Genomic DNA, 24,140 nt, shown 5'->3' on the forward strand with positions numbered 1-24,140 from the left:
ATGAATGTCCATTTTAGTTTCCATTTGGATAGTACATGGCCTTGTATAATAAGGAAACCATAAACTCCGGATGTTGTAATAACCTTCAAGCTTACTTACCCAATAGAGCTAAATTAACATCACTCATTCTTCCACAAACATCTTTGGACTACACATTTTCTCCCAAGCATTCAATCTAATGCCTCTATTCCCCTCTCCCTCACATTCCCACCAATATGCGTTGATAGCCCTCTCAATGTTGGGGAAAATTGCAACGCCAACGCCCGATCTGGAAGCCTTTTAAGAAGCACGGACACTATTGGTGTATGGTTGAAAGGAAATCTGTGCCGTGTTATAATAACACTACCTTAAAAGCGTTATTTGCCGGGTAACGGTGCAGTTAGAACCCTGGCACGCTTTCGACCGGCTACACAGACCTACTACGGATAGCTTGCACTAGCAATCGCGTAGGCGAACCTCACTATTGCTCAGACGACGGGAGGGAGAAGGAGAATCGAATAAATGACTCGAATTCAAGGTGTGTTTTGAAACGATGTTGGGAGCTGCTATTTATAGTAAGCAGCCCCCCCATCCCTTCCACAAAAGGAAGGACGCATACCATCCATAAATAAGCGCAATATGCGTTGTTACACATGAAGTGCGCATGATGCGCCATTCACCCTTCATTTTCTCCTTTGAATTTTCCCAACAATCCCCCACAAATTTAAAGAGGAAAGGAAAAAGAGTAAGGTCTGAGCAATACAAATGAGTTGATCTTAATGTCAGTGTTTGAGAACTTGAACTGACACGTAGTGACACTGAGTAATTTTCTTCCCGGGAGTGATGTTAATCTTGAGCTCACCGGTTAGATAAATTTTGAACTCGAATGCACACACACATCAACTCAAAAAGCAGGTTCTTCAAAAGTCAAACTCTTTGACTTCTTATGAACACCCTTAGTATTAAAGAATGTTACGTCTGTCTCAAATATGGACTTCTATCCTGTCAAAGTCTATCACAAAACAGACTTTTAAACGCTCCCAACAATCCCCCACCATTAAAGGGATTTAGGCTGATGCTGTCATTGCCTGCTGACGATCAAAACAAATTTTCATGCCAGTGTATAAAACTTGAACTGTCATATAGTGACATTAAGTACTTCTCTAGACGGGAGTGAATTTGATCTTGAACTCATCGAATAGACAAAGTTTGAACTCAACGCACTTAATTTGCTTTGGTCGCCTTGAATCTCATGAGGTCATACTCACGACCCTGAGATATCCCCTGTTAGGTCTATTCTAGGATAGACCTTCAACTCTGTCAAGTCTACCTCATCGCAGACCACCATGATCGGCTACAGAGTATTTATGGGTCCCATACCCATTTCCCTTGATGCGTCAAGGACGACCTTTCTGTTTAGGCCCTTTGTGAAATGATCTGCAATTTTCCTTTCAGACCTCACAAAAACCATTGTGATTACCCCATATATTATTAGCTGCCGTACAGACTCATGTCTGACTCTTATGTGTCTACGTTTCCCATAGTAGACATTGTTTTGCGCAACACAAATGACAATTTGTGAATCACAATGTGGTGAAGGTGTTGGACACTCCCACAATTACACGGTTATCTCCATGTTTCTTAGCTACTCAGCTTCTTGGGATAATCCCATTATCTTTCATAAGAGGCGGTTAGCCCTTTTCTACTCAAGTTAGGGATCTCTTTTAGGTCTATCTCAACATAGACCATCCCAATTGAGTATAAGACACCAAGAGCACTTTGTACTCATGTCATTATGCGGTGAATTCATTAGGTTTGTCTCAACAAAACCACCCTTTCTCAAAGAGTTATGAATTCATTAAGAGCTGTAGCTCAACCTCACATGCGGTGAATTCATTAGGTTTGTCTCAATAAAACCACCCTTTCTCAAAGAGTTATGAAATCATTAAGAGCTGTAGCTCAACCTCACAAGTACACACACTGTCGGAATGACCAACTAGTGTACTATTTTGTAACTCTTTTCATGGCTTCGTTTGACCACAGAAGTGGGATTCACCACGAATTCATTACCACTTAGACTTCAAGCCCTTCCAATGAGTCAATGACTAATCCTCATAATTAGCCCTCAAGTAAGTTGATTCTTTTGACCAAACTTACATGCATTTTGACGAGTACTTCGTTTACTCGTAAATAATCCCTTGAGATTTTCATGTTTAACATGAAACATTCTCTTTCATCACTATTCTCAATACCACAGAGAAACTTTGATGAAAATATAAGGAGTTTATTACCCCCACAATGAAACACTTACAAATAATTTTGTCAAACATATTTGATCTCTTACCCAGACTGATATTTGGTGCCCAACTTTAGCTCCTTTGTAGACTGAGTTTTGCCGATTTGCTTTGTGTAGCATTATAGAAGCTTCGCACTTTGCCTGATACATGCTCAACAGTTGAATATATTTCAACAAACTTGGTTATCTCAATTGATCACAATTACCCTTTAACTAGGAATATGTTTGAGTTCATATTTATTCGGAATGTCTCTCAACAATGAGATTTCAGAATTGCCACTAGCAAAATTTTTCCTTCCCTTAAGGAATTTAAAACTCATATAAAGCATTCATAGGATGCAGATCAATATTACTATTGCAGTACTTCAACAACTTTTATTGCAAGGCTTTGATTGTATTAGCAACATATGAAAGTCATCCTCATTTCAGGTAAAGATCAAGTGACGCTCTAACTAGCCTGCATGATCAACACCCTACTTCTTAAAAACTCCCAGGTCGAGTGGTGAAACCGAAGTTTACTTAAAAACCATCTTCCTAGACAGAGTGTTCAAGAATGATGACTTTTCCATGTTCTCACTAAATTACAATTGAAGCCTATGATATAAAATTAAGAGCATATATCTATGCACGAATTATTTTAATTAATGTCATTAGTATTCAAAATACTAAAGAAATAAGTACTACTACGTAATCAAAATCTAGACAGCTCAACTAGAATTCAGTACTAAGATAACCATACTTCATGCGAACCCTTTAGAACTAGAGCAAATATAGTTACTCAAAATAACTATTTATTTAAAAATACTCAATACTCATCTTGCTCTGTCAGATTGACTTTTGCTAGTTTTGCCCTTGTGATGGTAGCACTAGTGTGTTCGGTGTCCTTGCTTTTTGCACGCAAAACACCTCCCTTTAAACTTCTTGATTTTTCTACTCCTTACGTTGTATACGGTTCTGACACTTTGATTTTCAGTTCCATTGGCACCGTACTTTTCTGACAGTGATTCCCAAATGACTTTTGCCGAATCTTGTTTGACATAGATGTCGAACAAATCGTCATTCATTTGTGACAGCAAGTATCCTCTGGCTGCCGCATTGTCATTTCTAAATTGAATCAGAGTTACACCCGGTTCTTGACCCGGAATGTAATCTATTTCAGGACTGCTTTCTCTCGATTCTTCACCCGGAGTGTAATCAGGTTCATGATTACATTTTGTAGCACCAAATGGAGAGAACACTGTTGGAGTAGGTTCAGGTGCAACTGAATGTAGCACGTAAACCAACTTTAATTGTTCAAAAAGAATAAACATTCTTTGAGCCCATCTGTTGTAATTTCTCCCATCAAGCGCGGTGATCTTTGATAGATCCGGTATGACAGAAGGTGTCATAATGCTAAAGGTTGACTGTTGCAAAATAACGCTTTTAACTGTTGGGGAAAATTGCAACGCCAACGCCCGATCTGGAAGCCTTTTAAGAAGCACGGACACTATTGGTGTATGGTTGAAAGGAAATCTGTGCCGTGTTATAATAACACTACCTTAAAAGCGTTATTTGCCGGGTAACGGTGCAGTTAGAACCCTGGCACGCTTTCGACCGGCTACACAGACCTACTACGGATAGCTTGCACTAGCAATCGCGTAGGCGAACCTCACTATTGCTCAGACGACGGGAGGGAGAAGGAGAATCGAATAAATGACTCGAATTCAAGGTGTGTTTTGAAACGATGTTGGGAGCTGCTATTTATAGTAAGCAGCCCCCCCATCCCTTCCACAAAAGGAAGGACGCATACCATCCATAAATAAGCGCAATATGCGTTGTTACACATGAAGTGCGCATGATGCGCCATTCACCCTTCATTTTCTCCTTTGAATTTTCCCAACAATATCCTCTCAATACAATCCATACGGGACATGAAAATGTTTTATGAAAATGCAGGTAGCGTGAAAAAAAAAATAATCGTTATGCTATGGACTCGTGTCCAGCATGACGGTGCCGTTAGTGGCACCGTTCTCTTCCACTTATTATTATTATTATTATTTTTTTAAATAAAATTTCAGACCACTTTGTTATATGAGTATATGTTCATAATTTTATCACTATATGTTCATAATTGTAAGTTCATAATGTCAAAGCTCTGTGTTCATAATTGCATAACTGTACATTCATAATTCCATAACTGTACATTAATAATTCAATAACTGTAAATTCATAATTTTCGAAACTCTATGTTCACAAATTCAGAGCTCTATGTTCATAATTTTATCACTATATGTTTCATAATTGTAAGTTCATAATGTCAGAGCTCTGTGTTCATAATTCCATAACTTACATTCATAATTCCATAACTGTACATTCATAATACCACAAACGAATAACGCCGTTAATAGCGAGACAAAATCAAATTAATTTTTTTTTTTAAACTGAAAGGCCGCGTTTTCCCTTAAAACGGCGTCGTTTTGGACTCGTGTCCACAATGCATTGTGGACACGAGTCCACAGCATAATTTGCGAAAAAAATAGTAACGACGTCTATACGATATCATTTTTAGACCGTGATCCACACAACTATATGGACCACGATAAATTTTGTGGAACATAGTCCATACAATAATGCTTGCCCTTTTTATGACACAATTAAAAAACTAAAAATGGTAGTTTCCTTATTTTCAAAATGGGAAAAATTATAATTTATGTCCATCACAAATATTTCAATTATTAATGTTATCCCTAAAATATTAGTTATGTAGATGTTACCCCTCAATTTTTAAAACGTAATATATATTGTACTCCCCTGAATTATTAGTGATGTAAATGTGATTATGTACCCTTTTTTTTTCCTTTTCGAAGACCACGCTTTTTGTCTATTTTTCTTTTTTCGTTTGTTCTCCTTCCGCCGACAACAATGTTTCTCATTCTTCCTCTTAAGAGGAGGGACAATATATGTGATGTTTTGAAAATTTAAAGGCAATATTACACCACTAATAATTAAGAGGTGATATTTATAATTGACATATTTATGGGACATAAATTACAATTTTTTCTTTAAAATGGGGAATTCAGTAGTATATGCCACTATATGGCAAGTCCAATATATATGGGCTCCCGGTCCACTATATTTCATTATTGAAATATATCTAGGAGATAAGCCCATTCATAATTCATAAACCTCATTAGCTTTCACTGTAAAATCACCTTTTTTCCATATCCCTCCTCACCGCAATGGCGTCGATCGGCGCGTCGGGTCTCGCTTTATCCGTTAGCCATTCCCATCGCCGGCGTGTTAAGCCCTCGGCAACGGCCTCCGTGCCCGCTGCCCGTTCCCTTCCACCGGTCTCAGTCAAATCCAACCGAACTGCTTTATCCTCATCCTCTCAAAACCCTGAACCCTCGTTTTCCACGCATAAGCCAAATCCTTCCATTTTGTCCTCCAAACTGTTTAATAGTCTCTTAAAAGCATCCTTCGTACTCGGCTCTGGCCTCTTCTTACTTCCCAGCGGGTTGCCTAAGCATCTTTTCAATCTTGGCGGCGGCGGCGGCGGCTCCAGCGGAGGAGGCGGCGGCGGCGGCGGCGGAGGTGGAGGAGGAAGTGGTGGCGGTGAAGGTGGTAATTTATGGTCTAAGATTTTCTGTCCCTCGGCCAATGCGGGAGAGGAAGAGTCGCAAGAGTGGGACAACCACGGCTTGCCGTCCGACATTGTGGTCCAGCTAACCAAGCTCAGTGGATTCAAGAGGTATAAAGTATCCGACATCATCTTCTATGATCGGAAACGCGGCTATAGTTTCGGGAGTGAGGATTCGTTCTTCGAGATGGTGTCGCTCCGGCCAGGTGGGGTCTATACCAAGGCTCAGCTCGAGAAGGAGCTCGAAACCCTAGCTTCCAGCGGAATGTTCGAGAAAGTTGATTTGGAGGGGAAAACGAAATCGGACGGGACCGTTGTTATCACTTTCCCCTTCTATGAGAGCACCTGGAGGTCTGCCGAATCTTTCCGGTGCATCAATGTGGGGTTGATGCCGCCGGAAAAGCCAATTGAGACGGATCCGGACTTGACAATGAAGGAGATGGAGGAGTATTATAGTTTACAGGCGAGCCAATACCAGACAAGAATTAAGAAGTCCAGGGCGTGCCTGCTGCCAGGGAATGTGCAAAATGAAATTTTGAATATGATGAGAGGGCGTGTAAGCGCAAGAATGCTTCAGAGAATTAGGGACAAGGTGCAACAATGGTACCACGAAAATGGGTATGCCTGTGCACAAGTTGTGAACTTTGGTAACTTGAACACAGACGAGGTGGTTTGCGAAGTGGTGGAGGGTGATATCACTCAGCTCGCCATTCAGTTCCTGGACAAGCTTGGAAATGTATGCGAAGGGAACACTCGGCTTGCTGTAGTGAGGAGAGAAATACCTAAACAGGTAGTTTAATCTTTATTTTTTACTTAGTTCTGTAACCTTGTTAATATCTACTAATGATGATTATAGTAACTTGTTACTTGAATTTGATTGATTTGCATTGACAGTAGAGTATTATTAATTATAATAGTTTATTGCTTAAACAGTGTTGTTTACCTGCTGGATTCCGAGCCAGTAGTGAAAACTAGAGGTTGTGGAAGGGAGGGGGGACTTGCAGGCTGCAGCTGAAAATTCTTCCTAGGACAATTTGTTTGATTAGATTAGCATATTTAGTATAGAATTTAGGGGTTTCATGGTGTTTTGAATTTGTAAGTAGTTTTGATTGGTTCTTCAAATGGCTACTGAATATTGAATTATTGATTGCATATTCAGCTTCGTCAAGGACAAGTTTTCAACATCGAAGTGGGGAAACAGGCTTTGAGGAACATTAATTCTCTTGCTCTCTTCTCTAATATTGAAGTCAACCCGCGCCCGGATGAAAAAAATGAGGGTGGAATTGTTGTGGAAATTAAGCTGAAGGAATTAGAACAGAAGTCTGCTGAAGTCAGTACAGAGTGGAGTATTGTGCCTGGACGTGGAGGTCGTCCTACATTGGTATAGAAATTAAAATTCTGATTTGGATGATGTAATTTAGTATGGAGTATTTAATGTTACTTCATATGATGCATGTTCTTTTTATGGGTATTGTTGTTTAGGCTTCATTTCAACCTGGTGGAACTGTTTCCTTTGAGCATCGGAATATTAAAGGGTTAAATAGATCCTTGCTTGGTACAGTGACTACCAGCAACTTCTTCAACCCTCAGGTAATTTTATCGAGTATTCATAATTTTTCATTTTGAAAATGTTTGTAACATTTTGCATTTTGACAAGATTTGCCCCAAAAATTACTTGCAGGATGATCTTGCATTTAAGCTAGAGTACGTGCATCCATATTTAGATGGTGTAACTAACCCTCGTAATCGTACGTTCCGCACTAGCTGCTTCAACAGCAGAAAATTGAGTCCAGTCTTCACAGGTGGGCCAGGAGTGGATGAAGTTCCTCCTATTTGGGTGGACCGAACTGGAGTTAAAGCCAACATTACAGAGGTACTTGAAATGGTCTCTTGTTTAGTAATACTTGTTAATTCTCTATGATTGTAGATTTATGGTTACCAACGTCTTAAATGAAGATGCTTTATTGCCTTTTTTTTTGGGGTGCAGAAAACACTTAATTCACATGTTCCTCAAGTTGATTTTTATTTCTGGGTCAATAATATATTTCCCCCTTTTTCAATTTTCTGAAATATCATTTTGGTGTAGAACTTCACACGTCAAAGCAAGTTCACTTATGGACTTGTGATGGAGGAAATTACAACTCGTGATGAAAGCAGCCATATTTCTGCTCGTGGCCAGAGGGTATTGCCAAGTGGAGGAATTAGTGCAGATGGACCTCCAACAACTCTCAGTGACACTGGCATTGACAGGATGGCATTCCTGCAGGCAAACATCACTCGTGATAACACCAAGTTCATAAATGGAGCAATAGTGGGCGAGAGGAATGTATTCCAGGTAATATATGACTGAATTGTTTGTTTAATTCTAACTCTAACCTGGATTTCCATTATACCTTTGAACAGAGTCTTTATAACTACTTTCTACATAATCATGTGATAATGCTGACTTTCTGTGATGAACACTATTTTATATATGATCACCAGGTTTAATTCATAATTTGAATTTTCTGATAGCTCTGGCTTGTTCAGAAGGAGGGATTTAGTCATTGTTTATTTTTCCTTTTGTCTCACAAGTGCCAATTAGTTTTCTGATGAAAATTCCTGTCTGCTTTCAACTATACTTTGTCCTTGAAAACATATCCATTTCAATGCTAGCAAGATCATTTGTCTTTTAACATTCTGATATTTTAACCTTCCTGATTTTCAATACGAAGTAGAAAAAATGGATGCAAAAGATGAAACGAGCAAAATACATATGTTCATGGTCTTTTTGACCTTTGTTGAGAGCCACACAAACATGCGTATTTTATTTAAATCTTTTTACAGCTTGACCAAGGACTTGGGATCGGAAGCAAGTTTCCTTTCTTCAACCGCCACCAGTTGACATTGACCCGATTTATTCAGTTGAAGGAAGTGGAGGAAGGTGTTGGTAAGTCTCCACCACCCGTATTAGTCCTTCATGGACACTACGGCGGTTGTGTTGGAGATCTTGCTAGCTATGATGCCTTCACACTCGGGGGACCATATTCAGTAAGGGGATACAACATGGGAGAGATAGGTGCAGCCAGAAATATACTCGAGGTACGTTGTTATATTCACTTCGTAGATAACTGTCTATAGCCATGCTGATATTCCATTACTCTGATGCCCTACCTCGTTATGATGCAACTCCAGCTTGCTGCTGAGCTCCGGGTACCTGTGAGAAACACACACGTTTATGCATTTGCTGAACACGGAAATGATCTCGGTAGTTCAAAGGACGTGAAAGGGAACCCTACAGAGGTTTACAGGCGAATGGGTCATGGTTCCTCTTATGGCGTTGGAGTGAAGCTCGGTCTAGTACGAGCAGAGTACGCCGTTGATCATAACTCTGGCACTGGCGCGGTATTCTTTAGGTTTGGTGAAAGGTTTTGAGGAACATATACAGCAGTTGAGTTGTTCATGGTATGAGGATACCATTTCATTTAACAATTATCTTTCATAATAATTAGTGTAGTTTTTTGAACCGGGATTGCTTCCATAAGATTTAATGTCATTTTTATTAAATTTTAGTGTATAATACTTATTATAATTAATAATTTATTGTGTTTAAAATTATTAATCATGCCACTAATTATGTTGGGTATTTACTTGTAATGAGCAAATTTCATTTTTTGTCATTGACACATACTTTTAATTTTGTCATTATTCAATTAAAATGTTTAACCATTTTTATTAAATACAAAAATCTAAATAGAAGACAAATTGTGACAAACAAATAGGAGTAAATGATGTAATGAAAAAATAAAGACTAAAGTGACAATATTACAATATAAATAAATTTTACTCTTATAGTAGTTATTAAAAATTTTATTTACTCACTTCACAGTTCTCTCTCTCTCTCACTCTCACACACACACACATACATACATACATATACATATATATATATATATATATATATATATATATATATATATATATATATGGACTTCTTTAAAAAAGTATGGACTGCTTTTGTCTGCACGGGCTTAGCTCAATGGTTGAGTAGACAATAGTTGGGAGAAGAGATCAAGGTTGAACTTCGGCAACGACAGTGTGGTAAATTTGGGCAAATCCAAAATTATGCTCAAAGTGGGCAGATCCCTTATGCACACCAGCGTTTGGCCCTGTCCACTCCTTAGGATTGGAGATTCAACTTTCTTGGGAAAAGTACGGACTGATCTCAACTACCTTAAGAAAGGTTCATTAATAATTGCAGATTTTAGTAAAAAAAAAAAAAGAGATGAATTTTATAATTATTGCGATCCATGAGACTAACAAATAGCTGTGTTGGTTTCAGTGGTGAATTATGTATATAGCTAAACATGATAATGCCAACTTTGATTGGGATGAGGTTCAAAACTAAGACATTCTTTATGAAAACTTAGAAAAAGGAGGAACAAAGAAAGTTGTAACACAAAACATGCAATTCATGACTGGAAGAACAGGATGAGGTATAAGAGATTTATTGAGAACCCATCTGTCTGCAGAGTAGACTGAAACTGGGCGGCCTGCTTAGTTCAGATTTCATCAAAATGAAGAAAATGTTTCTCAAATTCAGCTTCTTCCTTCCTTGCTTCGCCAACCCCAACCAACATGCTCTCAGCTCCACTCTACAAATCAAGCTACATATGCTTCAGTTTGGCATGCTACTCGGTTTCTAATACTTGTGAACCTAATAAACACAAATTTTGAATATTGTTGGCAAACAGTACATGTAAATAGATACACAACTTCACAAGTTGCATCACATCACAACCACACAATCTGCTTCTGCCCTTTTTATTTTGGCCTCAAGAGCCGAGATTCGTGCTAATTTCACAACAATGTCTTATTGTTAAGAAAATGGAGAAATAAGTCAAAACTCAAAAGGTTCTATGAGTAGCAAAGAGTCACTAGCCACAGTTAAGACAGAAGCTTATATGTATTATTAAGCAAGAGACACAAGAGTAGAACAAAAGGTAACTATATGAATTGATGGAAAGATGATAAGAGCTTAATATTATACTATTATAGGCTATGAGATACCCAAATAGTCTAACTATATAAAGCCAAGAGGTTCTTAGAAAAATTGAGTCTTTTACTTTTTTTTTTTGAAAATAAAATTGAGTCTTTTACAGTTTTTAAGTTTTTTAACATTTTCCCTCTGGTTGAAGCATATGCAATATGTCCAACTTGCATAGTAAACATTGAAAAAATCTTCAGCAATCTTGTCTTCAATACGGGAAAATGCACAACATAAACAGAAAATATGATCTGTAAAAGTGCAACGAATGATATGATTTTTGAGCTCGAAAAAAGAAACTGGAATCAGAGCAAGACTAACAACCTGGAAAAGAAAGACCAATACGAGACTCCCCTCAAAGAGCATAATGAACATGAATGAACCGAAAAAGGCTTCTTGAGTCCACCGTTTCTTTATAAAACGGTGGAATCCTGAAAAAGAATTGAAGAAAAAACCTGAAAAGACTTCTTTGATGCAAAACTGGTTCTTCGGAGGCAGCAAAGGCAACTACTGCTTGAAGAAGAAAGAAAAAATATAACACTTCTTTGGGAATTCTTAAAACATTGAAAGGAAACTTGAAAAATCATGGAGAAAATGGGTGACAATTCCCATACTCATTTGAAAGTTTTGAAGACCTTATGCAAAGATTGAATGCCAAACATTAAACACAATTGGAAGACTCTAGCAAAGACACATGAGATTGGTTGAAGTTGTTTGAGTCTATGTTGAAAATAAAAATAGAAAATGAACAGTACTCAAGTTACTGTTAACAGTTTGGGTACTGTTCACATATTGTTCCATGAGCAGTAACCTTCCCTGAAATAAAAAGTCGAAAACTCTGACAGGTGGCAAGAGTCACCATTTGGCAGTAAGGCTGAAACTTATTTGTGTTAAATGAGAGTCGAGAGTAGAACTGTAGAACAAAAGAGAATATTTAGAAAAACCAATGAGATACTCAAAGTAACGAGGAACATTTCAGATTTTCGACACAACATGTTTACTTTTAACAATTGCAGATTTGCAGTTTAGTAGTTAATGAAGACTGTGGAGTTGATGAATAATGTCATCTAGCACACTTGCAATATACTTCAACAAGGTAGTCTACTTTCAAGTTCTACAGGTCCCTCAAATGGCTTTCACTACTTATATAACAAACTAAGCTGTAAAAAAGATAATGAGGTCATTCGCCTACAAGACCATGAAATGTCATCTAGCACACATGTGATATACTAAGACGGTAATGTACTTCTACATTGCAAAGATCCCTAAGATGCATTTCATATTCATACAACAAACTCAACTAATTAAGCAGTAAAAAGATGAGATGATTAGTCTACAGAACAACACAATGCACTAATGTAACAACCTGTTTTGGTGATGATGACAATTCACAAATTCACAAGTTTCAAATTTGGCAAATTCAATAAAATTACATTAAAAGAGAAACAAATCCAAAATTTCACAAAACATAATTGGTATACATATAAACAAGCTCTATAGTACAAACAATAAATATCCAGCTCCTTTAACATAATGAATATAAAAAGATACGGAGTATCAGAGAAAAAGAAGTATCAATTCAAAAAGAACAGAACACTGAAAACGAGCACTATATTTTAGCCAATAACATTCTATTGAAGATAAGAACCAATTATTACAAACTAATCACGGGATCACCAATGCATATATTCATATACCTCTATTGCTTGGCACTAAAGTCTCTTAACAAAAATCAATTTTCCATTCACCTAGTCATATACTGTCCAGTTTGGCAATTTCACAAGCAGTATCTACACACATTGACATTAAAAGCTCATAGGACCAAGAACCTGACCTCTATCCATTTTTATGCCAAGCTGCAGCATTTACTTATCAGTGGGAGCAACGTGATTATATGCGCCATATCTGTTCCCCGACCAGTCCCTCTGCTGCATCAGACCATACTGATGGTGAAAGCCATTAGATGGTCCGCCATTTGGATTCCCCACTGGTAATCCGCCATGAGCAGCCATGCCAATCATTGGCATAGGCATCATTTGCGGCGGGTATGGCATAGCCATGTAGCCATTACTGTTGTGACTGTGTCCATTTCCGTGAGAGTGGCCGTTTCCGTGGCCATTTCCGTGGCCATAACCGCTACCTCCGGATTCGTGTAAGCTCTGAGGCACAGGTGTGGAAGCGAACAAATGATCAGAGGACGAAGGTCCCTCGTTCGATAACCCTTGCATCCTCTTCAAATAGAGCCTATACTTCTGCAAATGACTAGCGACGTTCTCCCGGGTGAGCCCCTCCACGTTCATGAGCTGCATAATCGTCTTTGGCACCGCGTTTTTGATCCCCAGATGCGCCACCACGTCCACGAACCGCTTGTGCAGCTGCGGCGTCCAGACCAGCCTCGGCCTCTTCAGAGTCTTCGCCGACGGATCGTCCCCGCAATTCTCATTCCGAACAGCCGAGTCAGCCTCCTCCGCGCCTCCACAGGACTCGATCCTCCGCATCTTCCTAGAATCGGACCCCTCCCGGGTCGGATCCACATCGTCCTCCACAACCATCTGCTCTCTGTTCCTCTCCTCATTAAACGGCTTAAAATTAAAATTATTTGAAGACGAAAGCGTCTGAGATTGCCCTCCCCGCAGCGAAGAAAACGTCGACTGCGATGCACGATTAACGTCAAGCATAGTCCTAGTCGGTTCCGGACAAATCCGAAACGCCGTTGCCAACTCCGGCGGGATCAGCGCCTGCGACAACGGAGTCAGATCATCTATGCTCGGAAGACCTTCCTCCCACTCCATCAACCTATCCTCATCTCCGGCGCCGGCACCGGCACCGGCGCCGCCATAGTAACCAATTTTCACTTCCTCCCCCATGGCAACTGAAGCTTAATCACTGATCAAAATTTTCAGTTTTTATTCCAATACTCTGTATTCAATCAAACGGCAAAATCAGATTCCCTGGTTTACCGGGTATGGATCGGAAGAGAAAAGATCGGAAAAGCGAGAAGATATTTCGGAGATTCTTGGAAAAATGAGGGGCCGACGGTGAAAATAAATAAATTGTAGAAAAGGGATAAAGTGTGAAAAAGTGCAAATCTGATTCCAAATAAGATCGCCACCGTGGACGCCTCAGCTTAGATATTTTTGATCTTCTAAATATCTTTCTTCCACCACATATATAAATATCTCAATCAATGTTACTCCGTATATGTTTATCCTTTTATTTGAAAATTTCTAAAAAATAATATTATAGTTAATATTTTTTTTTTTCAAAAAAAATAAATTATTCTCTCAAATTCTTATATAATATTTTTTTTTATAAAATGTAAAATTAAAAATATAATGAAGTACATTAAATACATGTATAATAGTCTAAGGCCCTGTTTGGTAAAAAATTGGCCTATAGGTCAATTTTGGCTTATTTGACCACTATCAATTATTTGATTTAGTTAAAATATCAATATAAATGTTTGGTTAATTAGCTTTTTGCAACTTCAAAAGGCTAAAATTCAAAAAGCTACTCCAAGCAACTTTTTCAATTAGCTTTTTGAGAAAAGAAATTATACCAAACAGCTATCAGCTAAGCTAATTTACCAAACACTTTTCTACAATCAGCCATTGTTATCAACTATTTATACCCTCTAATTAACACAATCAGCTAACAGCTAACAGCTATCAGCTAACAGCCATTTTACCAAACAGGGCCTAAGTAAATTAATGTGAGTAATTTTTAAAATTAAATAACAAGTAAGTAGGTTGAGGATGGGCCTAAGTTAGCACAATCATATATACTGTAGTACAAAAATGAATAAAGAAGACTGACTTTTAGCAACTGTTATAAAAAGAATGGTGGTGTATTCTTTAAAAAATTTCGCGGTTGCATAACTGTAATTATTTGAATAAGAATCCGCGATTGTTTTTAAATAAAATGTTCACGGTCTAAAAAAAAGCGGCTAGTTCCCGCGACCGTTCCTCGTAGAACGGTCACGGAAACTTAATATTAAAATAAAAGAAACAAACATTTTGTGACTGTTCTTATTGGAATAGTGGCAGGAAATCAAATAAAAACCATCCTCTCTCCTTCGTTCTTAGTGTTGCAGATGCGCTCTTTCTCGAATAGATTAGATCCAAACTCCACGCCGCCATTGCCACCACTCCTTCTCAACGCCAGTGAGGACGACGACGCTAGTGACCTCGCCACCGCTACTGCAACCTCCACTGCCACTACCATTGCACGGCTCCATCGCCACCACCATTGCCACGCTCCACCGCCTTCACTGTCGACTTCACCACGCTCCACCGTCGATGCCATTGCTGCTGAGCTGCCAACCCACGCCTCAGCCACCGCCGCTAACCACGCACGGTACTCTGGTACCTATGGGGCAAGAATTATTATTATTATTATTCTATTTTGAATTTTGGCTTTTAAGTATTAAATTTTGAATTTTAATAATATATATATTTTTTGTGAAATAGGTATTTTGATGAATTAGTTAGTTTGATAAATTAGGTATTTGATTAGTTAGGTATATATATTGAATAAAAATTATGTAGTTTAATGAATTAGATTAAATTTGATGAGTTATGTACATTTTGATTATACATTTGGTATTTTGATGAATTAAGTGCTTTTATTAAGATTTTCAAAAAAAAAAAAGTACTTTTATTAAGAATTAGGTTCTTTGATTACAAATTAGGTTCTTTGATGAATTAGGTAATTTGACAAATTAGGTATTTGATTAGTTAGGTGTGTGTGTGTATATTGAATATGAATTATGTAGTTTGATGAATTAGATTGAATTTGATGATGAGTTAGATATACTTTGATTATACATTAGGTATTTTGATTACGAATTAGGTAATTTGGTTTCAATTCAAATCACCTAATATCGTTTATAAATGTGTCCATCATTGCGTATCCATATCTCCATAGTACTTAGAGTAGCATTTTATGAATTGACAGATATGGATAAGAGTTGGATGTATGAAAACAATACTACATTCAAATATATGCAAGAGGTTCAAGAGTGTATACAATATGCTGAAGAAAATAGGAGTAAAAAGGCGGAAGACTTTATTGTGTGCCTGTGTTGTGATTGTAAAAATTTGAGAAGATATCGTAGTTATGATCAAGTGAATAGTCATTTGATACGTTGCGGTTTTAAGGAAGGGTACGATCAATGGATATGATATGGTGAAAACTTAGCTTACTTCCTAGTACAAGTGCATGTAAGGAAACTCATATAGATAGTGAAACTCATGCACACAGTGAAACTCAAGCAAATAGTCAAACTCATTAGTTTAATGAGGAGAATATTGCACCTCATGCTAGCAATGATGAGGATGATGAAGATAATGACCGAATAGATGATATGATGCGTGATGTGCATGGAGATTTTAGTGAAATGCCTCATAAATTTAAAAGTTTGTTTGACAATGTTGAAAAACATTTGTTTCTTGGAAGTACTAAATTTACTAAGTTATCTTATTTGCTTAAATTATATAATTTAAAAGCAAAGAATGGATGGAGTAGTAAGAGTTTCACGAGATTATTAGAACTACTAAAAGACATACTTCCTGGTGATAATGAACTTTCTAATTCAACTTACGAAGCAAAAAAATTATTGTGCCCGTTGGGTATGGACATTGAGAGGATACATGCATGTCCAAATGATTGTATATTGTATTGGAAAGAATATAAAGACTTGCATGTGTGTCCAAAGTGTGAGGCATCACGTTATAAAAAGAAAGATACGTGTGAGAATAAGAAAGGTCCCCCCAACCAAAGTATTATGGTATTTACCCGTAATACCAAGATTTAAACGCATGTTTGCCAATCCAAGAGAGACAAAAAATTGCAATGAAGAAAAGAAGATGAAAAACTGAGACATCCAGCTGATTCACCTCAATGGAGGAATATTGTTAGGAGGTGACCTGAATTCGGTACTGAAAATAGAAATCTTAGACTTTGATTGTGTACTGATGAAATGAATCCTCATGGTAACATGAGCCGTCGACATAGTACTTGACCGGTTCTTTTAGTAGTTTACAATCTTTCACCTTGGTTGTGTATGAAAAGAAAATACATCATGTTGTCGTTGTTGATATCAGTGCCTAAATAAACAACCAAAAAATGACATAGATGTATATCTAGCACCGCTTGTTGAGAATTTAAAGATGTTGTGGAATGAATGTGTGCCGGTGTATGATGCTTATAGTCGAATCAACTTTACTTGATGTGCAATGATTTTTTGCACAATAAATGATTTCCCAACATATGGTAACCTATCGGGTTATACTACTAAAGGAGCTAATGCATGTCATATTTGTAAAGATAAAACTCTCCGTCTATGGTTGAGTAATAGTAAAAAGAATGTGTTTATGAGCCACATGACATTTCTCAACAAGGCCGGCCCTAGGCAAGTCTGCCCCGGGCCCCCCAAAATTGGGGCCCCCATATTTTTTTTTTAAAAAAAATTATTATATATAATATTTCGCTGCATTCGAACCGTGCATGTTATTTCGCTAATCCACTGCATCGAACAATTTAACCGACAAACCCTATTACCCTAAGCTCCTAACCTAGCGGTGTACTGCTTACTAGCATAAGGGCAACCCCAATAAAGGGTTCATCACCAAATTTTGGAACAGTAAAGTTCCCTTGGGTTGCTTTTTGACAAATGGGAAAGCAAAATTTTGACAAAATCTTTCGCCTGCAACTCAAAGAATCATGTCAGAAATTTGGAGATATGGAGATAATCTATCACCTACAACTTAAAATATGGAGATAAAATGGTGGGTGCACAAAAAGTTGTGAAAAAATTTAAAACTAATGAGAAGAAGAATTTTTGTGATTGAGTGAGATAATGGATGATAAAGTGAATGTTGGGCTCACAAAAATCTGGGGAAAAATCCTCAACTATTGAGGATGCCCTAACAAAGGAAAATCTCACAAACATATGTGAGGCGACAGTAACAGATAGATTAGAGACAAGTTAGACAACAAATTTCATAGGTAATTGTTCTTATTTAAATATTTAAATATTTAATATTTAATTTGATGTGTGCTGTAGTGTTGTTTGTACTAATTTGACGCAAAGACGGTAATTTAAGTGCAATTCAATGGCATGCTGTTTTAGATGTTACAAAGCCAAGTTTAAATGACCTTGTTTAATGCTATTAAGGACCTACATCCCTATATAAGAAGGGGTAGAGTGCAGCAGATTTTCGAAGCACATACTGAAAAGAACACACAAAACAGGAAGTGTTTTCTCTCCTCAAAAACTCTGCTTCTACTCTTTTCTTAAGCCTAACTGCGTTCAAGGCTTTGCTCCGTTCGCCGGGTCCGTTCGTTTGAGGATGCCCTAACAAAGGAAAATCTCACAAACATATGTGAGACAACAGTAACAGATAGATGAGAGACAAGTTAGACAACAAATTTCATAGGTAATTGTTCTTATTTAAATATTTAATATTTAATTTGATATGTGCTGTAGTGTTGTTTGTACTAATTTGACGCAAATACGGTAATTTAAGTGCAATTCAAATTTCAGCAGTAAATATTTAATATTTAATTTGATGTGTGCTGTAGTGTTGTTTGTACTAATTTGACGCAAAGACGGTAATTGTACTAATTTGACGCAAAGACGGTAATTTAAGTGCAATTCAAATTTCAGCAGATACTCCCAGGCAGTTCTTATCTGGGATAAAGACTCTCTATTACATTGTAGTATCTGTTCATATACTTTCAGATAAAGACTCTCTATTACATTGTAGTATCTGTTCATATACTTTCTCAACATGCTGAAACACAAAGAACCAATAACGCCTCCACTGAGGCTCGAACTCACAACCTTCCAAATGGAAGTCCAACCTGGGTACCATTATTTACATGACTTAATAATTTTAATTTTAGAATAATATATTCACAAATTCGTTTCTTGATTAATTATTTATTCATAGAGTTTCTAAATAAATTCTTATTTTTTTCCTTAGGATTTTATAATCATGTCTTCTAGAAAATATTCATCTGGGTTTGAAAAGCGTACAAAGAAAATAAGAATTGAACAACTAACTCAATCTCAAAAGGGAGCTCTTGAAAAATTCATTACAAAAAAAAAAAAAAAAAAAAAAACTCAAATAGATGAGCAAAAAGATGATGCCAAGGAAAAATTGTTAGATGTTAATCTTCATATAGAAGATCAAGATGATTGTGAGATTAAAAAAAAATTAAATGATAGAGTGCACAACAATGATATCAAAAGTTTGGTAGATGATTTTGTGTATAAATGTGCACAACGCATATCACTTTTTAAATGAAATTTTAGATGTATTTTTTATACAATATTTATATTTTAAATTTTTGACACAACTTTTTGAACAACTATTATTATATATAAAAATTACTTGAAAAAATGGTCCAAATTAAAATATTGCACATGACCGCAATTTTATTTGGACCGGCCCTGTTTCTCAATACTGGTCATCCTTATCGGAGGAAGAAACAAGGTTTTAATGGAAAATCTGATACTCGAGTAGCTCGTTTGTCTTTATCTGGACATGCGGTGAACGTGTTAAGAATGTTGATGTTGATTTTGGAAAGATTTGTAAGATTACTCAAAAGACTATATCTGGAAGAAGATGTCTATATTTTGGATCTACCATATTGAGAGCATTTATTAGTTAGACATTGTCTTGATGTGATGCGTGTTGAGAAAAATGTTTGTGACAACATTATTGGGACATTGTTGAACATTCAAGGAAAGACGAAAGATGGTGTTAAGGCTAGAAAGGATACGGTTGAAATGGGAATACGTGAAAAGTTAGCACCACAAGAATCGGGAAAGCAGACATACTTACCTCCAACTTGTCATACTTTATCCAAAAAAAAAAAAAAAAAAAAAAAAGATAAAACAAGTTTTTGTGCATGTTTAAAATGTGTCAAGGTTCCTTCTGGTTATTCATTGAATATTAAAAAGCTTGTGTCGATAAAGGACCTTAAGTTGGTTGACGTGAATAATCTTATTATTTGTTAATTTTCAGATTTCTTAATTGGTTGTGCAATCAGTTTCAAGTCACGTCAATCAGGTTTATCTATCCGACTCATATTTCAAAGGATATGGTTAAACGAAATGTTCCCGCTGTTACGTCATATTTCATTCACGTTATGGAGCAGCAAAAAAATAAACAATTTATTTTAGCCTCATATCATCAAGGGTAAGAAAATTGTTCTTTTACTTTACTAATATAACTTAATAACTTTATTCGAAGTATTAGATATTAAATTTTTAATATGTATGTGTGTTTTGTAAATGTAGATCTTGTTGGAAAATAGACGCAACGTCAACACGCGATCTGGAAGCCTTTTAAGAAGCACGGACACTAAGGGTATATGGTTGAAAGGAAATCTATGCGGTGTTATAATAACACTGCCTTAAAAGCATTATTTGCCCGGTAACGGTGTAGTTAGAACCCTGGCACGCTTTCGACAGGCTACATAGACCTACTACGGATAGCTTGCACTAGCAACTACGTAGGCGAACCTGACTATATATATGCTCAAACTGGAGGGTATGTATGAAGTGAAGAAAGTCAAAAAAGGAAACTTCCTTTTTGAGTGCATCATGAATAGTGAAGGACACAACTTTTATACTAAAGGAGCTCTAAACACATCCCTGCATTCACATAAAAGTAGGAAACCTTAGACCTTGACTTTGTTTCCCTATTCCACGTTCACACTAATTGTGTGGATAACAACCATGAGCTCCCATGAAATTAGGACAAGGAAAAAGTCCTTCAGCTTTGAACGTATTTTTCCCAACAATCCCCCACACGTTCAACGTAGAAGGCTAGAAAGGATAATGTCTGAGCAATACAACCGAGTTGATCTTAACGCCAGTGTTTGAGAACTTGAACTGACACATAGTGATATTGAGTAATTTTCTTCCAGAGAGTGATATGAATCTTGAACTATCGGTTTGATAAATTTTGAACTCTAATGCACACACCAACTCTATGAAGCAGGTTCTAGGAAAGTCAAACTCTTTGACTTCTTTTGAATACTCTTAATATTCAAGTCTGTTATGTCTATCTTAATATAGACTTCCACTCTGTCAAAGTCTATTTCAACATAGACTTTTAACTCTATTAAGTCTATCAGTATTATAGATCTTTATGTCTTGTCAAGTCCATCTCAATATAGACTTTTAACTCTATCAAGTCTATCCCAGTATAGACCACCATTAAAGGCTTATAGAGTAGTTAAAGACATAAATCAGTTGTAATTCCTTTCTTTCTATCATAGGCACTGTTATTTGCAATGCAAACGAAAGTTTGTGAATCACAATGTATATGTAGTAAAGGTGTTGGACACCCCCACGACTGCACAGTTATCAACATATTTCTTAGCCACTCAGCTTCTTGGGATACCCCCATTATCTTTCATAAGAGGCGGTTAGCCTTTTCCACTCAAATCAGGGATCTCTTTAGGTCTGATCTACCTCAAAATAGACCACCCCAATTGAGTATAAGTCACCAAGAGCACTTTTGTAACCATGTCATTATGCGGTGAATTCATTAGGTTTGTCTCAACAAAATTAAACCACCCTTCTCAAAGAGTTATGAATTCATTAAGAGCTGTAGCTCAACCTCACAAGTACACACATTGTAGGAATGACCAACTAGTGTACTATTTTGTAACTCTTTTCATGGCTTCGTTTGACCACAAAAGTGGGACCCACCACGAATTCATTACCACTTGGACTTTAAGTCCTTCCAATGATTCAACGACTAATCCTCATAATTAGCCTTCAAGTAAGTTGATTCTCTTGATCAAACTTACATGCACTTTGACGAGTACTTCGTTTACTCGTAAATAATCCCTTGAGATTTTCACGCTTAACATGAAACATTCTCTTTCATCATTATTCTCAATACCACAGAGAAACTTTTGGTGAAAATATAAGGATTTAATCACCCCTACAAAGCAGCACTTACAAATATTTTTGTCAAATGTATTTGATCTCTTACCCAGGCTGATCTTTTGGTGCCCAACATTAGCTCCTTTGTAGATTGGGTTTTGCCGATTTTCTTTGTGGAGCATTCTAGTAGCTTCGCACTTCCTAATACATACTCAATAGTTGAATATATTTCAACAAATTTGGTTATCTCAACCCATCATAATTACCCTTTAAACAGGAATTATAGATCTTTCAAGATGACTCAACCAAGAATTTAAATAATGTATATATTATATTATATATAAATGCTCATTGTTAGTAAGCCATAGAGATAATGTTGTCCACATGCTACTTCAAGTTGAACAACATAATCACAAATTTTACATCATATTCTTATAAGAAATTAATCTCATACACAAAGAATATGTTCAAACAAACATTTATTAGGAAATATTTCTCAACAGGGAGAATTCAAAGTTACCACCTGCACAAATTTTCTTTCACTTGAGGAGATTAAAACTCATATAAAGCATTCATATGATGCAGATCAATATTACTATTGCAGTACTTCAACAATTTCTATTGCAAGACTGTGATTATTTAACAATATATGAAAGTCAACCTCATTTCAGGTGAAGATCAAGTGGCGCTCTAACTAGCCTACATGATCAACACCCTACTTCTTAAAAAACTCCCAGGTCGAGTGGTGAAACCGAAGTTTACTTAAAAACCATCTTCCTAGACAGAGTATTCAAGAAGGATGACTTTTTCATTTTACCACCACAATGTAAGTAAAACCTTAGAATTTAGTCTCAGTACACAATTCAGACATTTAGGATTAAGTGACTATAAAGCATATATGTATTTCATCAAATAGTGCAATGTTTATAACATATCCACAATAATAACACATAATGTTGTAAATTAACATGTGCATAAGTATACAATTTATATGCTTTATATCATATTGATGATTCAATCACTTAGCGGTAGTGTTAAATCAACACTTCTAACAAAACAAATTCATAAAGCTCATACATGTGAATAATAACAATTCACTTATCTTTGTGTACACCACTGTTAATTTTCTATATAATATTCAAAGCACTCACCATACAAAATATGAAATGGTGATTTCTAAAATGCTTGTCACAATATATATTTCACGTTTCACATGCACTCAAAAGATAATAATCAATTGAATGCAAAGATATAGGCAAACCATCTTCTAAATTATGATAGTTTTAAGGGAACATGGTCAATATGCATAATATATGACTACTAATGCTCAAGATAATCATTTGCATATGATAGTATATTATAATATAAGTATGCATGTGTCATATTAAAATATGAGGAGACAAACCTCATCGGAGTATGGTCAAAGCTCCGATATGAACCCAATAATTATTTATGTTGTACTCCCTTGCTTAAAGGTTACACATAAGCCGAAGCAGTGTGCTTCACCAGTATTGTTTTGTATGAAACTGTTGTCTTCCACTGCTAATCTCTGTTGTTGCTACACTATCATGTCGCCAAAAAATTATTATAATTTGCTTCATGATTTAAGTAGTTGACTGTTGCTGAAATAACGCTTTTAACTGTTGGAAAATAGACGCAACGTCAACGCGCGATCTGGAAGCCTTTTAAGAAGCACGAACACTAAGGGTGTATGGTTGAAAGGAAATCTATGCCGTGTTATAATAACACTGCCTTAAAAGCATTATTTACCCGGTAACGGTGCAGTTAGAACCCTGGCACGCTTTCGACAGGCTACACAGACCTACTACGGATAGCTTGCACTAGCAACCACGTAGGCGAACCTGACTATATATATGCTCGGACTGGAGGGTATGTACGAAGTGAAGAAAGTCAAAAAAGGAAAATTCCTTTTTGAGTGCATCATGAATAGTGAAGGACACAACTTTTATTTATACTAAAGGAGCTCTAAACATAGCCCTGCATTCACAAAAAAGTAGGAAACCTTAGACCTTGACTTTGTTTCCCCATTCCACGTTCACACTAATTGTGTAGATAACAACCATGAGCTCCCATGAAATTAGGACAAGGAAAAAGTCTTTCAGCTTTGAACGTATTTTTCCCAACAGATCTCATTGGTTACTTTTGATGATTTGCATATGCTCAAAAAGCGTATATGTCTTGGATCCCTTGCCTTGTGATCACACCATTGAAATTAAAGCTACTCTGAATATGCAAGTAAATACCTTTTATTAATATAAGTATTTTAACTTCTATTATATTATTTATA

The 24,140-nt window shown here is 36.7% G+C and overlaps 2 protein-coding genes and 1 long non-coding RNA gene across 5 annotated transcripts; 1 reads left to right on the forward strand and 2 right to left on the reverse strand.

Annotated features, from left to right (window-relative positions):
• Window positions 1-5,419: 5,419 nt before the first annotated feature.
• Window positions 5,420-9,314, forward strand: LOC109173750 (protein TOC75-3, chloroplastic). Its single transcript, XM_019323042.1, has 7 exons — window positions 5,420-6,684; window positions 7,054-7,275; window positions 7,377-7,484; window positions 7,576-7,767; window positions 7,981-8,229; window positions 8,721-8,975; window positions 9,069-9,314. The coding sequence occupies exons 1-7, from the start codon at window positions 5,494-5,496 to the stop codon at window positions 9,306-9,308; spliced, it is 2,457 nt and encodes an 818-aa protein (XP_019178587.1). The 5' UTR covers window positions 5,420-5,493; the 3' UTR covers window positions 9,309-9,314.
• A 1,013-nt stretch (window positions 9,315-10,327) lies between these two features.
• Window positions 10,328-14,039, reverse strand: LOC109173752 (transcription factor PCL1-like). Of its 3 annotated transcripts, none has more exons than XM_019323044.1 (2): window positions 12,755-14,039; window positions 10,328-10,575 (listed from the first exon to the last, which is right to left on the reverse strand). In XM_019323044.1, the coding sequence occupies exon 1, from the start codon at window positions 13,785-13,787 to the stop codon at window positions 12,786-12,788; it is 1,002 nt and encodes a 333-aa protein (XP_019178589.1). In that variant the 5' UTR covers window positions 13,788-14,039; the 3' UTR covers window positions 10,328-10,575; window positions 12,755-12,785. The 3 variants fall into 3 exon arrangements, with proteins under 3 accessions (XP_019178589.1, XP_019178588.1, XP_019178590.1); XM_019323043.1 differs by having other exon boundaries at window positions 10,328-10,528; window positions 12,755-14,038; XM_019323045.1 differs by having other exon boundaries at window positions 10,574-10,590.
• Window positions 11,396-24,053, reverse strand: LOC109173753. Its single transcript, XR_002052957.1, has 3 exons — window positions 23,978-24,053; window positions 14,088-14,099; window positions 11,396-11,406 (listed from the first exon to the last, which is right to left on the reverse strand). It is a non-coding gene; the product is annotated as an uncharacterized LOC109173753 (long non-coding RNA).
• Window positions 24,054-24,140: the final 87 nt, after the last annotated feature.

This window comes from Ipomoea nil, unplaced genomic scaffold, assembly GCF_001879475.1.
Source record: "Ipomoea nil cultivar Tokyo-kokei standard unplaced genomic scaffold, Asagao_1.1 scaffold0482, whole genome shotgun sequence".
Classification (NCBI taxonomy): domain Eukaryota; kingdom Viridiplantae; phylum Streptophyta; class Magnoliopsida; order Solanales; family Convolvulaceae; genus Ipomoea; species Ipomoea nil.